This window comes from Alosa alosa, chromosome 16, assembly GCF_017589495.1.
Source record: "Alosa alosa isolate M-15738 ecotype Scorff River chromosome 16, AALO_Geno_1.1, whole genome shotgun sequence".
In the NCBI taxonomy this organism is placed as follows: domain Eukaryota; kingdom Metazoa; phylum Chordata; class Actinopteri; order Clupeiformes; family Clupeidae; genus Alosa; species Alosa alosa.
This window is the reverse complement of record NC_063204.1, coordinates 2,637,936-2,657,935: the sequence shown is the minus strand read 5'-3', so window position 1 is coordinate 2,657,935 and position 20,000 is coordinate 2,637,936. Positions and strand designations below refer to the sequence as shown.

The following is a 20,000-nucleotide window of genomic DNA, read 5'->3' as shown; positions in this document are numbered from 1 at the left end:
TGGAGTACACACACTACACAGTCAAGGGGGAGTACCTACACAGTCAAGGGGTAGTACACACATACACACACACACACACGCATGCATTACCAAGACCATGGAGTACCTACACAGTCAAGGGGTAGGAGCACACACACACACACCATCACCAAGACTGTGGGGTACCTGCACAGTCAAGGGGTAGGAACACACACACACACACGCACGCACACACACGCACACACACACGCACACACACGCACACGCACACCCCATCACCAAGACTGTGGGGTACCTGCACAGTCAAGGGGTAATGTCTCAGTGCAAATATTTGGTTGCATGAGCTGTCAAGTTAAGGGTTTATTTTATTGCTCTTCTCAATTTAATTGTCCCTAATATGAGTTATCCCAGCAAGAAAATGACTACTTTGGGTTCATAAGCCTAAAGGTGAAAACTAAACCTCTCCTCCTACACATCATCAAGAAGCTGTGTGTAACCTGTCTTGTGTTGTTTGTATTCAGGTGGTGCATAGAGATCTGAAGCCCAGCAATATTCTTTACGTGGATGAACTGGGCAACCCAGAGTCCATCCGATTTGTGACTTTGGATTTGCCAAGCAGCTCCGTGCAGAGAACGGCCTTCTGATGACGCCATGCTACACCGCTAACTTCGTCGCTCCAGAGGTGCTTTTCCACGCACACTTCTGTGTTTGTCTCAACTGTTCTTTTTATCTTTCCCTTGTGTGTTTTGTTGAACGCCAGATAATAACTCTGTGTTGTGTTTAACGTTCCCAGGTGCTGAAGAAGCAAGGCTATGATGCAGCCTGCGACATATGGAGCCTCGGAGTTCTGCTGTACACCATGTTGACAGGGTAGGCTCGGAGTTCTGTTGTACACCATGTTGACAGGGTAGGCTCGGAGTTCTGCTGTACACCATGTTGACAGGGAAGGCTCGGAGTTCTGCTGTACACCATGTTGACAGGGAAGGCTTGCTGAGACCTAGAAAATGGGAAAAACATAAAATTAAAAAACACAGTGTATTACTTCCACCCAGGAGCTGAGGTCTATAACACTTTGCTCCATCACTGACCTTAAAACACTGGATCAACCAGACGGGAATCATGGGTACAATCACAACAGAATGGAAGCACGCACACACACACACACACACAGGAAAACAAATGCTCAACCTCACAGACAGGCATCACATTAAAGTCGGTTGCTAAATGCATCTCTAATGGGTTGTCTTCGGCTCCATGTTCTCGCAGCTTTACTCCATTTGCTAATGGCCCGGAGGACACTCCGGAAGAGATCCTGGCTCGGATCGGGAGTGGGAAGTTTTCCCTGACGGGCGGTTACTGGAACTCGGTCTCAGCCGAGGCAAAGGTACTGCAGACCCTGCAATTATGAGATGGCCATGAAAGATAACTGGACATACTTCATCTAGCACTGACCATGACCTTCCTCCTTATCCTGACTATCTCTCTTCTCCTTCACTTGACTACTCTTCGCTTGAAATGTCACTCTAGAGTCTAGTGTAACAGTGCTTATCGCTGCACTAGCATGTCCTAATGTAACAGTGCTTATCGCTGCACTAGCATGTCCTAATGTAACAGTGCTTATCGCTGCACTAACACTGATGTCCTTGTCACACTGGACTTTGTTCCCTTTTTTGTAAGTAGCTTTGGATAAAAGCATCTGTTTAAATGACTATGATGTAAATGTAGACGATTCATGATGAGTGCAGGAAAGGCATTTAGAGTGGGGTGGTGTTGTTGATTCAATGAAAACAAAGCCTTATTTTTGCCTTTCTTTCCTCAGGACCTGGTGTCTAAGATGCTGCACGTGGACCCTCATCAGAGGCTAAGTGCAGCTCAGGTGCTACGACACCCCTGGATCGTCCATAAGGACCAGCTGCCCAAGTACCAGCTCAACAGACAAGACGCTCCACACTTAGTCAAGGTACTTTCTATTGTCCCGTTTATTTAGCCAGTAAGACATAATACTAACACTAACATACTCAGTGTTAGTCTGTAAGATATAATACTAACACTAACATACTCAGTGTTAGTCTGTAAGATATAATACTAACACTAACATACTTAGTGTTAGTCTGTAAGATATAATACTAACACTAACATACTTAGTCTGTAAGATGATAATATTAGCACTAACATACTCAGTGTTGGTGTTGGGTGGTTAACTATGCTGTTGTTCTCTCCTCAGGGGGCAATGGCAGCCACGTATTCTGCCCTCAACAGGAACATCACTCCAGTTCTAGACCCTGTGGGTTGTTCCACTCTTGCTCAGCGTAGGGGGGTCAAGAAACTCACCTCCACAGCCCTCTGAGCCGCCCACCCCCACCATCCTACTGGACTCTCCCTCCCTAACCTCTCTCCAGGTGTAAGCTGGGCACAGCCACTGAACCGGACCTGAAGGCTACCGGACGCTACTGCACATCTCCCGCCCCCGATGCTAAACAGAGCCCGAACAGAAGCCCATTTGTCTCGACCCGACTCCCTCTTGCCTGCCTGTAACCCAAGAGAGCGCAAAAAGCCCTCGCTTAGAGTCACTACTGCCTCCAGCCATCAGGCAAACAGCATCAGGAAGTGTCTCAGAGGCGGAGAGAGCAGTTAGCTATATATGCACATCGTAAACCCTGCACCACATACATCTGGAGGTTAATGTATAATGCAAATATATGATTGTATTGATGGTGACCTCACCATGCAAAGCACATGTGCCCCTTGTTGGAGCAGGATTATTTAGGCTGAGCTGAGTAGGCATCGAGGCCGATGCTGGAAGCGTTGCTTTGGGGGGTTGATTGTAACACTCCTCTGTGGTCAGGGCTCTACTCCTCCCGCTCCGTAGCATTGTCTTTAGTCCACCTTGCCTCTGTGGGGCTCCGTTACCAATCAGAAAACAGACCTGAGCACTTACAGTGGCCGGCAACATGTGTTAGAATTCAGGCTTGTGAAGACTCCCTAATGTAGACCCTTTCCCTGCTGTCTGCTACGAGGAGGGGGCTGCCCGTGATAGGAGCACATCGCCGTCGGCTCTGCCAGCCCCTGTAGAAAGACACTGACAACTGGAAGACTGAGAGAAAGGCCAGAAACCAATGACCCCCGCATGGTCAGCTGTACAGCGGACTGAAGTGGACGCATGGAGGAAGTGCGTCATTCTAATCCTGTGATGCAAAACTGGATATATTCACAAACCAAGAGAACTCAGGTCTATGTGATAAAATGCAATGCATTGTGTAACGGTGAAGAGACTCAAGCACACAGCAGTATTGTCCAGCCCCTCTGCTGCTCTCTATGTATGTCAACAGTAGGGATGGAATCACTCAGTGACAGCAGAATTACTTTTCAAGACATAAATGTATTTTTATATATGTGCATGGAATAGGTTATATAATCATTAGTGGCAAAGACGACATGTGTATGCGTGTGTGTGTGTGTATGTATGTATGTATGTGTGTGTGTGTGTGTGTATGTATGTATGTATGTATGTATGTGTATGTATGTGTATGTATGTATGTATGTATGTGTATATATGCAGAACTGAGGGTTTTTTATGATTTCTACTGTGTTCCAACAGGTGTGTGTGACATACCCGTGTTAGCTGCGACAGGAGGGGTTGTGTTCTTTATCCTTAGTCTCTCCTTACCTTGTACTGAGGACTGCTGGAAAACTATTATTGCTTCTTGTCTAGGAACGCTGCTACAGTTTGTCCCTCTTTTTTGTAAATGTAGTAAAAAAAATAAAACTAAAAGATTTCTATCTAATAAAAAGCTCTTATGTATTAACTGGTGTTTTGAGTTTAATTACATTCCTTATCTGAGACAACAACAAATTGTTGAGGGTTTTATTCATCCTTTATGAACAAGATGCTTCAAAAAGAGGATACAGACCATAAGCGTGACATTTTTACAATTACTCAAAAACAACGTACAGAAGAATTACTCATTTCAGGTGTAAAAAGCTCACTTGCTAAAAAAGTTGTTCCTAATGTGAATCATCCTCTCTTTAATCACATAGCTACTGTGTAAAAAAATGACTCGTTTGCATGACTGAATTTCCAGCATGATGCCTCATTAACTCCCCTTTTGACACAGCTGATAAAAACAGACCAGAGAAGTATTTATAGGTCTCAAATATGAGTGACAATATAAATCATGATTGACAACTGTGACCACACACAATTAATTTCATCTAGATTTGGATATACCATGATCGCTAGCAAGAATTCATTAGTTAAAGCCCATCTATAACTTACTTACATACAAAGTGTGAGGACATACAACAGCCTGTAATAAACATGGGTCTAGAAAGGGGACAAACATGAAATCATGAAGTGAGATCAGACTCTCCAATCTTAATTGTGTAAATCTCAATCTGTAGATTCCTTTAGACTGCCATCCGAGGTTTCATCCTCAGGCGACATTTCCTCCTCCTCCTGTTCCTGTTCCTCCTCCTCCTCTTGCTCTTCCTCCTCCTGCTCCATCTCAGCTTCGTCTGAGGGGCCTGTTGGCTCATGCGATGGGAACGCCTCCAGCAGTGTGCCGTTGGTGTCGGCATGTGATTGCAGGGTGAGTTTCGGTTCAGGGACTTCAGAGTCCAATTGTGGTTCTGCTGCAACTGGCTTGGGTGGGTTCTTAATTAGAACGCGGTTCTTTCTACGGCGTCTCCGTCTTTTCAGCACCGGCCGAGGCTTGGTCGGTTTGGGCTGCAGGTCATCTGCGTTATGCCCTCTCTGGTGTATCAGGAAGCCTCTCTCGGTCAGCTGGTACACGTTGCATTTCTCACAATAGTATGGGGTCACCACTGTGTGTCTGTCAACATGTTTCAAGTACGGGTCGATCTTTAAAAACCTCTGATTGCAGAATTTACAGCGGAATCGTTCTCCGGGGTGTGATTTCACATGGTTATGGAGGCCACCTTTAATTTCAAATTCTTCCCCACACACTGGGCAAGGATAGTTTGGCCTTTCCAGGTGATTGTGCATGTGTTTGTGGAGCTCTGACTTTTTATTAAATCGCCTGTCGCACTTTGTGCAGCTGAATGCCATCGTCTCCATACTGGCATGGACCTTTTGATGAGTTTTCAAAAACGCTTTGTGAGTGAAGTCCCTTCCACACTGATAGCAATGATACGGTTTCAGAACGCTGCTATCTTCCACGGGAAAGCGTTTAGTGAACGATGGAACGCCGTATCTGTTTAAATCTTGTGGTTCAATTTTGACTATATTAAATGGCTCGTCATTCAGCTCATCTTCGATCGGCGCGCCAAGCATCTCCGCTTCAGTCAGTCCCTCTTTAGAAACATTTGGAGGAATTGTTTCAGATCCGTTGATGCAATGTTTTGTTGTTGGACCATTCTCTGAACTGGCATTAAAGGCCTCCTTTATTTCATCCCTAGGTGGCACTTGCTCCTCCACCATTTCAGCCTCATCTGAGGGGTTGGTCATCTCATGTGATGAATCTTCACCAGACGCCTTCAGCAGTGTGCCGTTAGTGTTGGTGAGCGACTGCAGGGTCAGGTTTGGTCCAGAGATTTCAGCGCCCCCTTGTGGGTCTGCTGCAACTTGCTGCGGCAGGTTCTGAATCTGAGCGAGGTTCTTTTTAGGTCTGCCACCTTTTCTACCCCCCACCATCCTACTCTCAGTCAGTTTCTTCTCCAACTCTTGTCGGCAATGCCCTCTCTGGTGGAGCAGGAAGCCTCTCTCTGTCAGCTGGTAGATTTTACATTTCTCACAATAGTACGGGGTTACCACAGTGTGCCGGTCCACGTGGCGCATGTAGGCGTCGATCTTTAAAAATCCCTGGTCACAGAATTTACATCGAAAACGCTCTCCAGGGTGTGATTTCACATGGCTATGGAGGCTACCCTTTAATTCAAATTCTTCTCCACACACTGGGCAGGGGTAGTTTGGCCTTTCCAGGTGATTATGCATGTGTTTATTCAGCCCTGACTTTTTACTAAACCGCCTGTCGCACATCGTGCAGCTGAATGACATCTGTGACTCCACACTGGCATGGATCTTCTGATGGGCTTTCAAAAACGCTTTGTGAGAAAAGTTCCTTCCACACTGATCGCAATTATATTGTTTCAGAGAGGAGTTGATATTCAGAGTTTTGTGTTGATCAAATGATGAATCATCGTATCCATTTTCATGTGGTGGTTCGACTTTCACTAAATCGAATGGCTCATCAGTCATCTCATCTTCAACTGAATCGTCATCTTCAGCAGGCTCCTCAGTCATATCGTCTTCATCCAGCTCACCCTTAGCCAGGACTTCTTTCCAAAGATCTGAAGAACTTGTATCAGTTCTTTTGATGCAGACTGCTCCTGCTGGACCATCCTCTAGTGGAGGATGCTGAAAGTAAACAAAAAAGTGACAATGTATGTGATTAAATATGTGTATGTATATATATATATATATATATATATATATATATATATATATATGTGTGTGTGTGTGTGTGTGTGTGTGTGTGTGTGTAACATACATGTAACTCTGCCTCCAATAAATGTCAAGTCAGTTTTAGTTGTATAGTGCAGTGGTTCTCAAACTGTGGTACGGGGGTGATACGTGGACTCTCTCTAGTGGTACTCTGGGAGTCTGAGATGTTTTATAAATAATCACTTCAAATTGTATATATATATATAATACAAAATCCATAACCACACAATCACTGAAGTTAAATTTAAATTATTTGTTGTCTTAATTAAAAAAAAACTGACACAAAACAAATATGTACAACGTAAAATATGTAGTGAAATTGGCCTACACTACTGTAATTTAATGCCGGTCATAATGGTGGTACTTGGAGAGCCATTTGTTTTCTGAGGTGGTAGAAAACAATTGAAAAGTTTGAGAACCACTGGTATTGCGCATTTAACATGCATAGAGTGCATCCCAAAGCGGTCCACATACAAGACAGACACATAACAAACACAAATGACGCCGGACGGAGCGGCGTAGTCGCCAGCGTACCCATGACACCAAGACATACAAGACAGACAACAAATTGAACAAATAATAAAATAAATACATAATAAAAAATATAAAACAATTAAATTTCATGTCAACATAGTCCAATTGGTTGCATCTAACCGGCTGATAAATGGAATAAAGGAAATTTATTTTATGGAAGATTATTGGCATTCCCTCAATAATTTCCTTCCGTGTTTTTCTGAATTAACGAGTTTATAATCAAGTTATCTATAAGTTTATTACCTTTTTATTTGTTAACATGATAGTAAAGTCTATACTTTCTGAATTCAGAAAAGAAGGATATTTTGCAACCAGTGTTAAAGTTAGAAATGTTACTGCTAAATGTCTATGCTAATGATTTTCAGAATTTCAGGTCTGAGCGATCGACTACTGCATCTGCTAGCTGATTAGCCAGCTACAGTAGGCTAAACATGGACCGCCTGCAAATTAGTAATAACATTGCACTGAAACAGCTGGCATGCATGGCATTAAAAGACTTACGTGAGATTCCTTTTGCAGTTTTAAGAGATCCTCTGGATAAATTGTGGGCACTGCATTTACATTTAATATTAATCGCGTTGTGAATCCCAAATCCAACTTCGTGAAGCTGTCTTCAGTGAAATGGCTACCGCAGATCCGTAATGCAGAGGCATCCATTTCTTTTCCTCCCCTTTCCATGAACTGTATCCACCGCCGACGTCTGTTTTCCTCCTCTGGTAGTGTGTAGTGAATAATTGTGTCCGATCTGTTTGGACAACCAGTCACTGCACATTTGTGAATCATACTTTCTCGTCAAGCACGCAAATAAGCCCGGCAACTTCAACTGTTGACAATGTTGGAAACCAATTCTGCTCTTGTTTCAATCAAGTAATTCAATGTTGCAGCTGCTGTAACTATATAGCTAGCTTGCTAGCTGACTATACTGACTACACTGAACTTAAAAATAAAGTGGAAGCTCGTTCGACTTCTTCTTCAAGTGACCTTCTATCTTAATTCAACGCCTGCTATCATACAATCTCATTGAACTGCTTACGACAAAGCACATTGAATTGTTTTTCCGAACTTTTCAGAGTCGTTTTGGAGCCGCACGTTGTCTCCTCAGTGTTTTCAGGAAATCCCTCAAGACCACGTGATCATGTTGATATGAAGACCGCGAACGCATAAGCTACAATGTAGCTAGCCTATCGTCTATCTGTGGTGGTATGGGTGGTAATTTAGGCTAATCAGCAATGGTTAGATAGCCTAAAAGTTTGTTTGGGAATTATATAACTATATTATTACTAATGTACAATAGGTTCACAGAAGTGTGCTGCTATAGTGATAAAGTGTTGCTGGTCTCCTTTCATTTGATATGCAATGTTGCATTATGTAAGCTATATTTTAGGAGGCATAAGGATTTCTTAACTCTTCACTCTTCAGTGCCATCCTAGCCTAGGAGATGTGAATATTTTTCCAGTCGGATTTGTAGGCGAGACTGGCGACCTGGGCTAAAACTCAAGTCAGCATTACTGTCGCCCACATTCCATTCGCCACCCCGTAAACCTATAGGTTTACCCTTTATATGGCTCTGGGTTTACCCATTAATCGACAGATTATTTCTTCTGTGAAACTGTAGCCTATGTAGATGAATACGTGGAAAATCATGCAATTTATTTAGGTCTATACCTAGCGCATTGTGCTGCGCGCTTTGTGTATGAAAATGCGCTACTTAGGCTTGCTTACTTATTGCAGATGTAATTTTAAGAATCAATCACACAAGGACAAATAAAGATCAGACACCATTTTTTATCTTAAATATACATAATTGCTTTTCTACACAAAACACAACTGGTGACAAATTAAAGTATGTTTATATAGCAGGCTGAACTAAAGGGCGAAAAGATGTAGCCTAATGTAGCTGCAACTATCTCCATAACGCTATGGGCAGCATCCATTCAAAAGAGTTGACCTATAATGTTGAGCTGACGTTTCTAAAGGGTAAGTAATCGAGGTTGATTATAACCCAATACATACCTGAGGGGAAACACATAAGTCTAGCTTTTGTATGTTTGTATTTTGTAGGCCTATCTACCCATGTGCCATATAGCTTCAATATAACATCTTCAGCCATGCCAAATTGACTATTTAAACATTCTATCTTGGTTTAGTCTACCATTTTAATTCATTTCACCATTTAGTTTCTTGAATACATTGAATACTTACAAAATAGGACACAGTGAATACAAAATACATTGCATATAAAAAGGACAAAACAAGATCCAGGGAGCATTGCAGCAGTTCATTATCCACATATTTGATAATTATTAACACCAAAGTGAAGTCTTAAAATTCCACTGCAGTAGGCTACTTCTGTTCCATATGTCATGTACAATTACGTACAGTAAAATAATAACTTAATAACGACTAGTCTATAACATAAAGAAAGTAAAGTAAGCGAGAATACAAAACTAAACAAGTCTTGACTTGACTTCATAAAGTGCAAAACTGCTGTTTGGAATACAGGACAAATTATTGTTGCGTTGACATGAATGTAAAGGCTGGTGTTTTATTACATGATATACAGCCATACAACTGTACAACTGTTACAACTGTAACAACACTGATTACATTATTTGAGACAGGCTAGTTATAAAAAAAAATATTTGTAAAAGTCAAGATACAGGTTTAAGGGTTCATATACAGTACTACTTTGTACAAACATATTATGAAAGTCCCAATATGAAACATGCTCTAAAATCTCTGAATCTTTTTGCATAACCTACTCTTAAGGCTGTGTCGCCTTTGAACATTTAAGAAATCTAAAGTGAGAATTACGTTTCTTCATTGAGTGCTATGTGAAGTTTCTCAACATAGGCCCATCAACTCAAGCATCAAGTATTTATTTTCATTTCAGTGTCACGTGGTCTTTCAGGTGATGGACTCTCACTAGGCTTAATTAGAGGTGCTGTTTCTAGAGCTAACTTAACTATAGGTGCTGTTTCTAGAGCTAACTTAACTAGAGGTGCTGTTTCTAGAGCTAACTTAACTATAGGTGTTGTTTCAGTTTGGTTTGATGACTGTAGGAGACGTTTAGAATCTAATGATGGTCCATTTTCTCTTCAGCTTCATGGTGCTGAGGTACTAGGTCGAAATAACGGGTTGGAATTGTCCCCTTCTTACTCAACTTGCCATTTGCAACCATGGCCAGCACCAGGTCTTTGTGGGCATGCCTTTTCTGGTGTAGCAGGAAGCCTCTCTCGGTAAGCTGGTAGATTTTGCACTTCTCACAATAGTACGGGGTTACCACCGTGTGTCGATCCACATGTCGCAGGTAGGAATCGATTTTTAAAAATCTTTGATCGCAAAACTTGCAGCGAAACCTCTCTCCTGGATGCATCTTTATGTGGAGGTGAAGACTACCTTTCATTTCAAAGTCTTCCCCACACACCGGACATGGATATTTTAACCTTGTCAAATGATTAAGCATATGTTTATTGAGACTTGACTGGTTGCGAAATCTCCTGTTGCATTTACTGCAGGCAAATGACATTTGTGACTCCATACTAGCATGGATTTTTAGATGGGCTTTTAAAAATGCTTTGTGGGCAAAGGCTTTTCCACAGTGCTTACAGAGGTGGGACCCTGACGTTGGAGGAGACAAAAATTTGGACCTGATGTGTCCTATTTCATGTATTTTGAGTACCCCCTTGTTCAGAAAACCCTCACCACAGTGTGCACAGTGAAATGGTTTACCATCATCAAGAGTGATGGGATCTTCGCAAACTTCTATTTTTAAAATAGTGCCATCATGTTCAAACATTTCATCATCAGTGTGTTGGATGAAGGAGGATGAATTGTGGGAGGATGAATCTCCATATCCCTCATCTTCCAGCGGTTCCTCTTTAATGGTCCTCATAGCATCACAACTCGGTTCCTCCGTGAGTGGCTCCTCTTTCACACAGGCCAAAGAAATAGTGTCACTGACAATGATGCCACTTTCTACTTCATTGGCATTCTCTGCGTGTGTCTGAAAAAGATCAATTCAACTAGCAAATTACACTGACTGTATAACTCTTAAAACACCTTCACACAAAAAAACCTGCAATTTTTTCTTAAGTACAACACAGAACAATGCAGTTTCATGTCCAAAATGTTGCAATTCAGCATATGAACTACAGAGCTTAGGGACATGAGCAAAAAAAAATCTAAAGTTTAGTTTCATGTGCTCACGTAAAACTTTTGCTTGTGCACATGAAAGTTTCACGTGAGCACATGAAACTAAACTTTAGATTTGATTTTGCTTATGTCCCCTTACGGGCTCCGTATGAACGACAAGATAATTTTCTTTTTTTAAACAGCAGTTCTGACACTTGAAAAAACTGCAGTGATTTTCTGTAAGGGGAGGCAGCTTGAATTTTAGTTAAAGTTCTTAACCAAAGGAACTAAGAGGTGGCAATATTCTAATACATAAGTATATGACCATCAGGACTGTGGTATTGGTTTTCCTGATTTCTTTCAAAATACAGAAAATATTACCAGACTAGCTAAGGCTAAGACGGGATGATCGACTGCTGTCACACAACGTTAGCTTTGTAGCTAGCCTGGATAGCTTCATATTATTAATAGAGGCAACCTATCATCCCTAAAGTCATGCTTAAACACCCACCTCATTACCCTCCTTCTGTTTTGGTTGCGTTGTCAGCCCATCTGGATAAATGCTAGGAACAGCATTTACATTCAATATCAACCTTGTTGTGAATCCCAAGTTCAGTTTAGTAAAGCTGTCTTCTGTGAAATGACTACCGCAAATCCTAGTGTTAACGCAAGAGGTGTCTATTTTTCTGCTCCTTTGCAGAAATTGTATCCACTGTTGACGTCTGGTCGGCTCCTCTGGTAATGTGTAGTGAATAATTGTGTCCGATTTGTTCGGACAGCCATCAACTGCACATTCATGAATCATAATTGTTTCTTTTGACGAAGCTGCTTGCTAGCAGACTAGATTCAACTTGTCTCATTCAAATGGTTGTAGTAGCCTGTGAGCTATGCCTACCCAACAACAAATGCAGCTGTATCCATATACGTTAGCATGAGCTTTCTCCTACTGCTAAACCACTGTGCTAATAGCTCCCTTGGCTACCTCTACCCCTTTGAAACAATGTTTTGCTTCCGAAGTATCGACGTATCTTCGAACAACCTATGTGGCTGTTCTGGCTTTACTCTCGCTAACAAATTCGCATCATAACACAGCAGCTGTAAGACATTAATTTCGTTTTTTCCAGTGTTCTTCACGAAGTTCACATATCAATTTGTTCCTTCCCCAAAGTCTCACGAAGAGGAAGTGCAGAGACTCGTTCTAGCCACCTTACACTGGTGGCATCATCGAGTCATGCTGTGAACATATTAGCCTATGTTAGATGCAGATCTGCCAGAGCATAAGAGAAAATTATGATTTTCGCATCTGTTATACGCATTCTGCATTTTTATCTAAGCATGCATTATTATTGTTGCTCATTTTACTGCGACGCGCTGTTGTTTGTGTTAAATGTAGTATTCGCTTGCTCAACTCCAACACCCATCCCGTTGTTATTTTGTGCTGCTTGAGACTACTGATATTGGGAGACATACGGATTATGAGAAATTGCACCATTTGCTCAAGAGCTTGATATGTCAATCACACTCAATAATAAAACTTCTGTGTTCTATCGTTTTCCTCTATTGTTGAAATGGCAAAAAAAACTTTTATTTTGACATATAAAATCGGAAATATGGTTACTTGTTGTGGTCTGCTCACACCGCCAGGGTTTATGCTTTACAGCTGCGTAGAGATTGTTTTTAATTGTAGTCTTTATTTAATTCATTACTTTCAGACATGATACTTATCTCAAATGTTACATTGTGAGAGAATAACAGTTATTTGTTTTTCTCATGTAAAAAAACCCCACACATTACAACAAGTAACTTAAGTAGTGCAAGACTGCAATATACCAGCTAAAAATAATGTATACATATATATTTACACAAATGTGAATTAAAAAAAACTTCAAAAGCTCGTCGTGTTCACGTTTTAAACGAAGTTGCACTAAAATTGCTAGAACGAACGGTTCCCCTCCCCGCGCAGGCGCCCTTTTTCACTCGGATTGCTACGAAAAGGACTTTGACGCCAGACAGGCATCTGGGAAAGTGGTTAAGTCATTTTCGGATATCTTCAATTGAAACTTAAAATCAACACGGACTCGAAGTTAGGACACCGCTTTAAAGAATATGCCCAAAAATAAAGGTTCGTGAACTGAATTATGTCCTTTCGTTGAAGGTGTTAATCGATTTCTGAGTGCGCAGTTTGCCGGCTAATGTTAGCATAGCCACCGAGAACACGCATTGAAAGCGTGACACGAGATATTCCTAGTTCCTTACCTAGCTAGTTAGCTCAGTTAGCATATCATTTAAACATTTATCGATGTAGTCTAATCATGTTAACACCACACTTAACAGATACTTTCGGTTACACTGTATATGTAAATATATATTGTGTTTGGTGATGTCTTGAAGAATTATTTCAGATGGTGAGTGGTAACGTTAAGGAAAGCTGATGCTGACACCGGCGAATTGGGTTTGGGCAGGGGCTTAATGCTAGCTAGCTAGTAACTACAGGCCGAAAACACTTGTTGTAACCCTTGTTGATTTTGGGCCAACAACGCAGTGATCATTTGAAAGATTTTGAGGCCTTACTAACTGTTACGTATTCAAGTGACCAGCCTTGCTCTTTGGGTATTCCGTTTGGTGGCAAGATCTGCCATTTGCTGATCCCTTACGTTAGCTATACAATTGTAACTCACTAACGTTAGCTGCCGCGGTCGACTGCTGATTCCAGCTACTGATTTCTGGTAACGTTACTTACATTTTACTAGCTAGCAAGAACGGAATTGCATTGTTCCATAAGCTGAAACCTACACATACATGCCCAGTGCTCTTTAATGTTATACAATAAAACTTGACTTGTGAAAAGAGGTCGAATCACTGATGATGTCACTGTGGTCGATTTTTCTATAGTCAACAGTGTTCTCTCATAACATGGTTGGTATCTGCTTCAGTAGGCGAACTGATGATGTTAATTTGTACTTCCCTTTGTTTTTGCAGGTAAGGGAGGTAAGAATCGGCGTCGTGGTAAGAACGAAAATGAGTCCGAAAAGAGAGAGTTGGTGTTCAAGGAAGATGGACAAGGTGAAGTTTCTCAGAATGCAATCACACGCTGAGTCCTTTTGCTGTATTGTCTTGGTGTATACTTGTCTCTGGTCATAGTCACTGACATTTCGAGATCTGTCTTTTGTTTTCAGAATATGCTCAGGTGATAAAGATGTTGGGCAATGGCAGGTTGGAGGCTATGTGCTTTGATGGGGTGAAGCGACTCTGTCACATCCGGGGAAAGCTCCGGAAAAAGGTACAATTTGCTTGCTTAGTCTAGTTACATGCTGACTCAACATTTTCTCAACTTATTGTTAAAGGGATTGTTAACCCAGAAATCATGTCAGATATACACAGGAGTGATGTGAGAATCCTATTGCTATAGATATGGGATTTGCCACAGAGGTCAATCTACAACAAGCCTATTTGCCATCAAAAACAAAACCACCAATGAAGCAACCCTTGTGGACAAAAAATGACACGAACAGAACAGCTTTCGAGAGCATTTCACTGGGGTGATCAGACCCCATTCTTCATCAGTATAGAATTATGCCCACAACACCTTTAGAAGGCGCAACAGTGGTATCTGGCATCCCAGACACTCCGGGGGCACCTGCGGATTACGGGTTGGCCTGCTCATCACTGTAAACTAGACAAACCGCAAGCCCTTGATGCGGGTACTCGACTATACAAATGAAAATAATGCCAGTTTCCATAATCTCTTACTGAGAGCCTGCATATAGTTCATATCTATAAAGCAGTAGGAAATAAAATATTTGAATTTCCAGTCATGAGTACACTTGTGCCTACGATGAAAGGATGCCTACTTCCTCTTGACCAACATTGTGCTGGCTAGCTCACTTGTGTTGGGATTATTAGATTGTGACTGCTCTGGGTGATCTATCCTCTAAACAGTATTTTACATCTTCTTAATAAATAGAATCCCAGTGTATTAATGCACTGCATTCAGACAACTTTGTTCCTACCTTTGCTGTTCTTGAAACCCCATTGTTCACAAAATGCCATTGGTTACCGGTCTTGCTTGTTAACATACACCGTGTATCATCATTTGAGACCAAATCACTCACCATATGGTCCTTTCACTTGCAGGTGTGGATCAATACATCAGACATTATTCTTGTTGGACTAAGAGACTATCAGGTTTGTTGAACTATATTATCGTTCTAATGTTTCTGGAGATTCATAATGTCACTCTTAAGCAGTGGGATGTATAGCCCAGTCTTGTGTTTAGAGTTGCACACTATTATTACTGGCACGCTAGCATAGCATCAACTCTGCTAGTGTTGTGTGATATTGGAGGCATGATGTTAACTCACATTCTATATATTAATGAGCTATGTTAAGAGTTACTGGATTCTGTTCTGCTGTTGCATAATTTATCCAAACACATTTTGTAACACATTGTGTAGTAGTACAATCATAAGAATTATTTTCTTCTATCAAATAGCATTAGTTCCTTGATTGACAGTCTGGCATTGCCTTGTAGACTGAGGAATAAGGATGTGTGTGTTAAGCTAAAGCAAAAGATCGAGAAGAATACATTTGCATGAAATTTGTCTTTTGGTCTGGGTGCATAAAGGAATCATATGTGTTGTCGCTTTCAAACTTGGCTAAGTCTGAGGGGATGGTTAGTGATTCCCAGTTCCTCTGCCCTTTAGGACAACAAAGCTGATGTCATCCTGAAGTACAATGCTGATGAAGCCAGGAGCCTGAAAGCCTACGGAGAGCTTCCGGAGCATGGTGAGAATATCTTATGGACATACAGATATTGGCCAGAGTCAGTTCTGTGTTGCGCCCCAAACCAAGCCGTGGTAGTTCCGAACTTGCACACCAAATACTACCGATTTAATTGAGCAGACTTGTTTAATAAAAAGCAAAGTAGTGATAAGTGCAAAACGTTTCGATCTCAGACCATCGTCAGTGCACAGAAATTGGTCAATTTTTTTCCATTGATTCAGCATTAATTTTTCAACAGTGTTTACAGATAAAACTGTATGTGATTAACCAACATGTCTCTGCTGTGCATACTGTGTGCAAATTACTGTAACCTGAAGCTGAGAATCTTCTTTCTGAACAGCCAAAATCAACGAGACGGATACCTTTGGACCTGGAGATGATGATGAAATCATGTTTGATGACATTGGTGATGATGACGAAGACATTGATGATGTGAGTACACTACCGTCCCTGCACGTATAACAGAGTCCATCAAAACCTAGATTATAGCATCATTGTTAAGATATGTACCATGTGTCAAATATGTGTTCTTTGTGTGAAACATACGTAGCTCCTGCTGTTATACTGTTTGTAGGAAACATTTATACGTAGCAACAGCTGTTGTACTATTTGTGTATCACAATATAACTTTGGCCTTCTGACGACCCTCCAGATCTAAACACGACACTGTGAGGAGGAGGGGTACGCGTGCTCGGCCTGGACAGATCTGACCAATCTCCCGAGCTGTCTTTGGAGTTGCTCCCTTCCTCCCCGCTTATCAGGTGGCTACCTTTGGGATTCCGTCACCTCTAACCTGACTGCAGCACCAGGCTCACCCGATATATTTTGTTATCTTATGTATTTATATTAATTTCACACACACATGTGGAATTTAGTTCAGAATCTCTGGATTCGCAATAAAAAATATGAACCATTTTATATTTGGTCTGGCAGTCTGAATCATTGTAGACGTTTTTAGTCAACTTGTTATCTCCGCCTGAGAGCTTAGATGGTAAGACGTGTTTCTTCAGGAACAGTTTGATGCCACTAACATGCCTCCAGAGTCACTCTGAATGTGTAATGTTTCCCTTTCTTCTCCATTAAATACTGATATTACAATGCAATAGCTCATGCATTGATCGTAAGAATTAACACCAAATTGAGAGCAAGCTCGTCTCAGGCCCATTAACCCACAGGCTCCAGTTTTCTGTATTTTTCTATTTGACAACCTCATTATGTTTTTTTTTTTTTTTTTTGGTCTCTGGTATAGATAAATTGAATAATGAAAAGATCTCTGTGCAAAGCAGCTGCATTTCTGAAAACAAGCGCAAATGCCTGTCCAAGCCTCTCTGTTTCTATTTGTATAGCAGTTGTGTTGCATTTAAGTATTGTGTAAAATGCTGTCTTTATGGATTGAGGGATGTTGAATAAAAAAACACCGATACATTAAATCATCCTCATCCTTGACTTACATTTGTGGGGATGAAAAGTTCCCATTTCAAGTGGGCACATGGGGAAGGAGGGATTATTTCCATTATTTAACGGTCACATGAGCATGATGTTTGCAGTGACCGCTGTTGAAGAGTCGGATTTTAAGTTCACTAAAGTAAATTAAGTTACAGTAGTTATTTTGATTTATTTGCTGAAATAGTAGACTAAGTTTAGGTATAAGTGGGGTTGCAGCAAGTCAGATGTTAACAAGCCATTTTTGCTACCCATACACAAGATTTGGGAAATATTATTGAAAGGTTGGAGTCTTAACCAATGACCCCCACACACACACACACATTCAAGCTATTAAAAAGACTACAGTCTTTAAAGAATATTTCCCAAATCTTGTGAGTCTTCTGGTGTAAGGATTGTTTTAAGTGTGACACCATCTCTGCTCCAAGTCTGATTATTGGCTGCTGTTGAATTCTAGTGAATGTTCCTTATATTGTGTTATTTTTAGTATGTATTTGCATGTCAGTCCCACAAGGAATCCTCTGTACCCTCTATGTTTTGACACAAAGTCAAATTGGTTTCCAACGTTTATTTACAATTTTTGGATACATCAGAGCTCTCAAAATAATTGTACATCTTGACAACAAATTTCTGAGATTCGTATTTTGCCGTCATTTGTATTCTTTGAAATACCAAAACAACGGGATGCAAAGTATGAACAACAGTTCAACCTCTGAACCAATGATCATGCCTCAAAAGCAGTATAGTCGCACACATTGCCTTTATCTGTACATGAGTAACAATAGGATGTAGATGTGTGTGTGTGTGAGAGAGATGAGCGCTTAATTGGGTTGTGCGCGCGCGCTCATGAGCTTTAGGTTTTGCTGTAGGCACGGGTGACCTCAGCCGCTACATGTTTCGCTTGTGTGCACTCACGTGCCAGCCCTGCCAACTCCATAGGTGAAGCATGCAGCGTGCATGAGGGTGAACTGAAGTCTCCTGAGGATGAACGGTCATTTCTAGCAGCTAGATGGTGGATACAAGTCTGTCTTCTGTACAGCACAGTAGGATATTTGGTAGATCTGTCTTAAAACCAATTGTTGTTGCCCTGACTTGAAATGATTGTGCTGAACCCCCATCCCTTCTCTTGAATCTAAATAGTATATAGTGTAACGGCCCATGTAGGCTATTGAAATGCAGTAAAATAACAGACCATATCAAACATGTCCATAATGATGTTTTCTTGTATGTAGGAAATGTAAGAAAACAAAATTGTGACTAATTTAAAGCACACAAGACGTGTCGTGCTGTTATTTTTATACTGGAAGCATCTGAATTAAATGTCTTGGGGCTATATTGGCAGTAATTTCTCCATGTGTGGCTGCCATGCGAACCTGTATGGAACATGATAAACTATGATGTAATGCAGCCCCTTGGGTAGCCTACTGCACAAGCTGGTCTCACACTACAGTATATCGTGGATCACCATGCGAGAAAGAGTCTGGATTATAATTTTCTGCTTTGGTTCAGGAAGAACAATTCAAGAAAAGCCATATATTAATATATAGCCCCCACAAATAGGCCAACTGTAGGTCTAATTCTCAGTTTTCGTTAGTGTTTACCAGACTTGTTTTCCAGTTGAAGAGACCCGTGCAACATCTTTACGTTATACTGTAAAGCCGGCTATGGACAGCGCATGTGTGCTGAATAAGGCCAATAATAACTCACTACAGGATAGATTTTAAGATTCTGATAACCAAGGCTACGACACTCTTTATTTCGTGTCGGAGTGGACAGAGGGGAAGAAGTCTTGCATATGAGATGTCAATTGAAAGACCGTCCGGTAAGTTACCTTCATGTTGTGGGATATGTTTACACTGTGAGCAGGATCTTTACTAAGGAATCTTCACTATGGCACTATTGCGTTCATATAATGGAAATATAAAGATCAGGTTTATTCATTTCAATATAGTCTGATTCCCTAAATCTTTCCATAAATCTGCAGTGGGAAAGGGAGAGGATAAAAGCTATCGTAAGCTATCCCTCGAAAGACTTGCTATATTACTGCATGATGACTTGCATTGCCTATAGGTTGAACCAGAGGCTCTGGGTTGAACAACGTTGAAATGCAATTTCTTTTACCAAAAGTGCGTTCCGTTGGCTATGTAACTTGCTGTTTTGGACCCAGGATGTACAAAACAGGGGCAATTCAGTGGCATTTTATGACATTAACATTTTCTCATTTGGACATACGACTGAACTGGTTGTGTGTTCTGAAATGAATGCAACATTTCTGAAATAAACACATGCTCATGAACAAAATGTAACCTTTTTGCCCTTCACGCGCATCTGAATCTCCTCATATTAGCATTATTTTGCACATTAATGAGACCCACATCTTATGATGCGTATATTTGTGCGCGTGCATCGCGCACGTGCCAAAATAAAACAAGGCTTATCATACCTAAGGCTAGACATGTGATATTGGACTCCACCAATAATTTGTCATAATTTCTCATGTTACTCACTGTAACCCCCCCTCCCTCCATTTTTTTTTTTACAGTTTATTCTGCTTTGGTCGATTTAAACTGCACCCCTAAAAAAGACAGATTGCGAATAGCCCAAGAGAGGAGGGAAGAGAAAGAGAGGATTCAAGGTAAGCTCTTTTGAAAAACCGAAATTATTT

General features: G+C 41.1%; 5 protein-coding genes across 5 annotated transcripts in view; 3 read left to right on the top strand and 2 right to left on the bottom strand.

Moving 5' to 3' along the window:
* Window positions 1-3,785, top strand: part of rps6ka3b (ribosomal protein S6 kinase, polypeptide 3b) — a 29,671-nt gene extending 25,886 nt beyond the window's left edge. Inside the window, 6 exon segments of the mRNA XM_048266021.1 lie at window positions 501-570; window positions 573-661; window positions 773-849; window positions 1,246-1,363; window positions 1,799-1,939; window positions 2,204-3,785. Coding sequence (XP_048121978.1) covers window positions 501-570; window positions 573-661; window positions 773-849; window positions 1,246-1,363; window positions 1,799-1,939; window positions 2,204-2,326 — 618 coding nt within the window. The 3' untranslated portion in view covers window positions 2,327-3,785.
* Window positions 3,786-3,830: 45 nt separating this feature from the next.
* Window positions 3,831-8,099, bottom strand: LOC125309241 (zinc finger protein 431-like). The gene is made up of 2 exons (XM_048266020.1): window positions 7,478-8,099; window positions 3,831-6,355 (listed from the first exon to the last, which is right to left on the bottom strand). The coding sequence occupies exons 1-2, from the start codon at window positions 7,757-7,759 to the stop codon at window positions 4,370-4,372; spliced, it is 2,268 nt and encodes a 755-aa protein (XP_048121977.1). The 5' UTR covers window positions 7,760-8,099; the 3' UTR covers window positions 3,831-4,369.
* Window positions 8,100-8,745: 646 nt separating this feature from the next.
* Window positions 8,746-12,282, bottom strand: si:dkey-226l10.6 (zinc finger protein Xfin). The gene is made up of 2 exons (XM_048266407.1): window positions 11,622-12,282; window positions 8,746-10,982 (listed from the first exon to the last, which is right to left on the bottom strand). The coding sequence occupies exons 1-2, from the start codon at window positions 11,913-11,915 to the stop codon at window positions 10,053-10,055; spliced, it is 1,224 nt and encodes a 407-aa protein (XP_048122364.1). The 5' UTR covers window positions 11,916-12,282; the 3' UTR covers window positions 8,746-10,052.
* Window positions 12,283-13,076: 794 nt separating this feature from the next.
* On the top strand, window positions 13,077-17,322 carry eif1axb (eukaryotic translation initiation factor 1A X-linked b). Its single transcript, XM_048267153.1, has 7 exons — window positions 13,077-13,232; window positions 14,090-14,173; window positions 14,287-14,390; window positions 15,245-15,295; window positions 15,814-15,895; window positions 16,233-16,324; window positions 16,545-17,322. The coding sequence occupies exons 1-7, from the start codon at window positions 13,217-13,219 to the stop codon at window positions 16,548-16,550; spliced, it is 435 nt and encodes a 144-aa protein (XP_048123110.1). The 5' UTR covers window positions 13,077-13,216; the 3' UTR covers window positions 16,551-17,322.
* A 1,420-nt stretch (window positions 17,323-18,742) lies between these two features.
* The window catches only part of LOC125309824 (MAP7 domain-containing protein 2-like), a 4,528-nt gene continuing 3,270 nt past the window's right edge, over window positions 18,743-20,000 (top strand). The window contains exons 1-2 of the mRNA XM_048266948.1: window positions 18,743-19,157; window positions 19,878-19,970. Of these exons, the coding sequence (XP_048122905.1) occupies window positions 19,136-19,157; window positions 19,878-19,970 (115 nt within the window). The 5' untranslated portion in view covers window positions 18,743-19,135. The remainder of the gene's footprint in view (window positions 19,158-19,877; window positions 19,971-20,000) is intronic.

Excerpts from the sequence above, each read along its gene's own strand:
- LOC125309241 (XM_048266020.1), bottom strand. The coding sequence starts at position 7,759 with ATGATTCACAAATGTGCAGTGACTGGTTGTCCAAACAGATCGGACACA. Across the intron at positions 6,356-7,477 it reads AACTGCAAAAGGAATCTCAC|CATCCTCCACTAGAGGATGG; the intron begins GTAAGTCTTTTA and ends GTTTACTTTCAG.
- si:dkey-226l10.6 (XM_048266407.1), bottom strand. The coding sequence starts at position 11,915 with ATGATTCATGAATGTGCAGTTGATGGCTGTCCGAACAAATCGGACACA. Across the intron at positions 10,983-11,621 it reads AACAGAAGGAGGGTAATGAG|ACACACGCAGAGAATGCCAA; the intron begins GTGGGTGTTTAA and ends GATCTTTTTCAG.
- eif1axb (XM_048267153.1), top strand. Across the intron at positions 15,296-15,813 it reads TTGGACTAAGAGACTATCAG|GACAACAAAGCTGATGTCAT; the intron begins GTTTGTTGAACT and ends TCTGCCCTTTAG. Across the intron at positions 15,896-16,232 it reads CGGAGAGCTTCCGGAGCATG|CCAAAATCAACGAGACGGAT; the intron begins GTGAGAATATCT and ends CTTTCTGAACAG.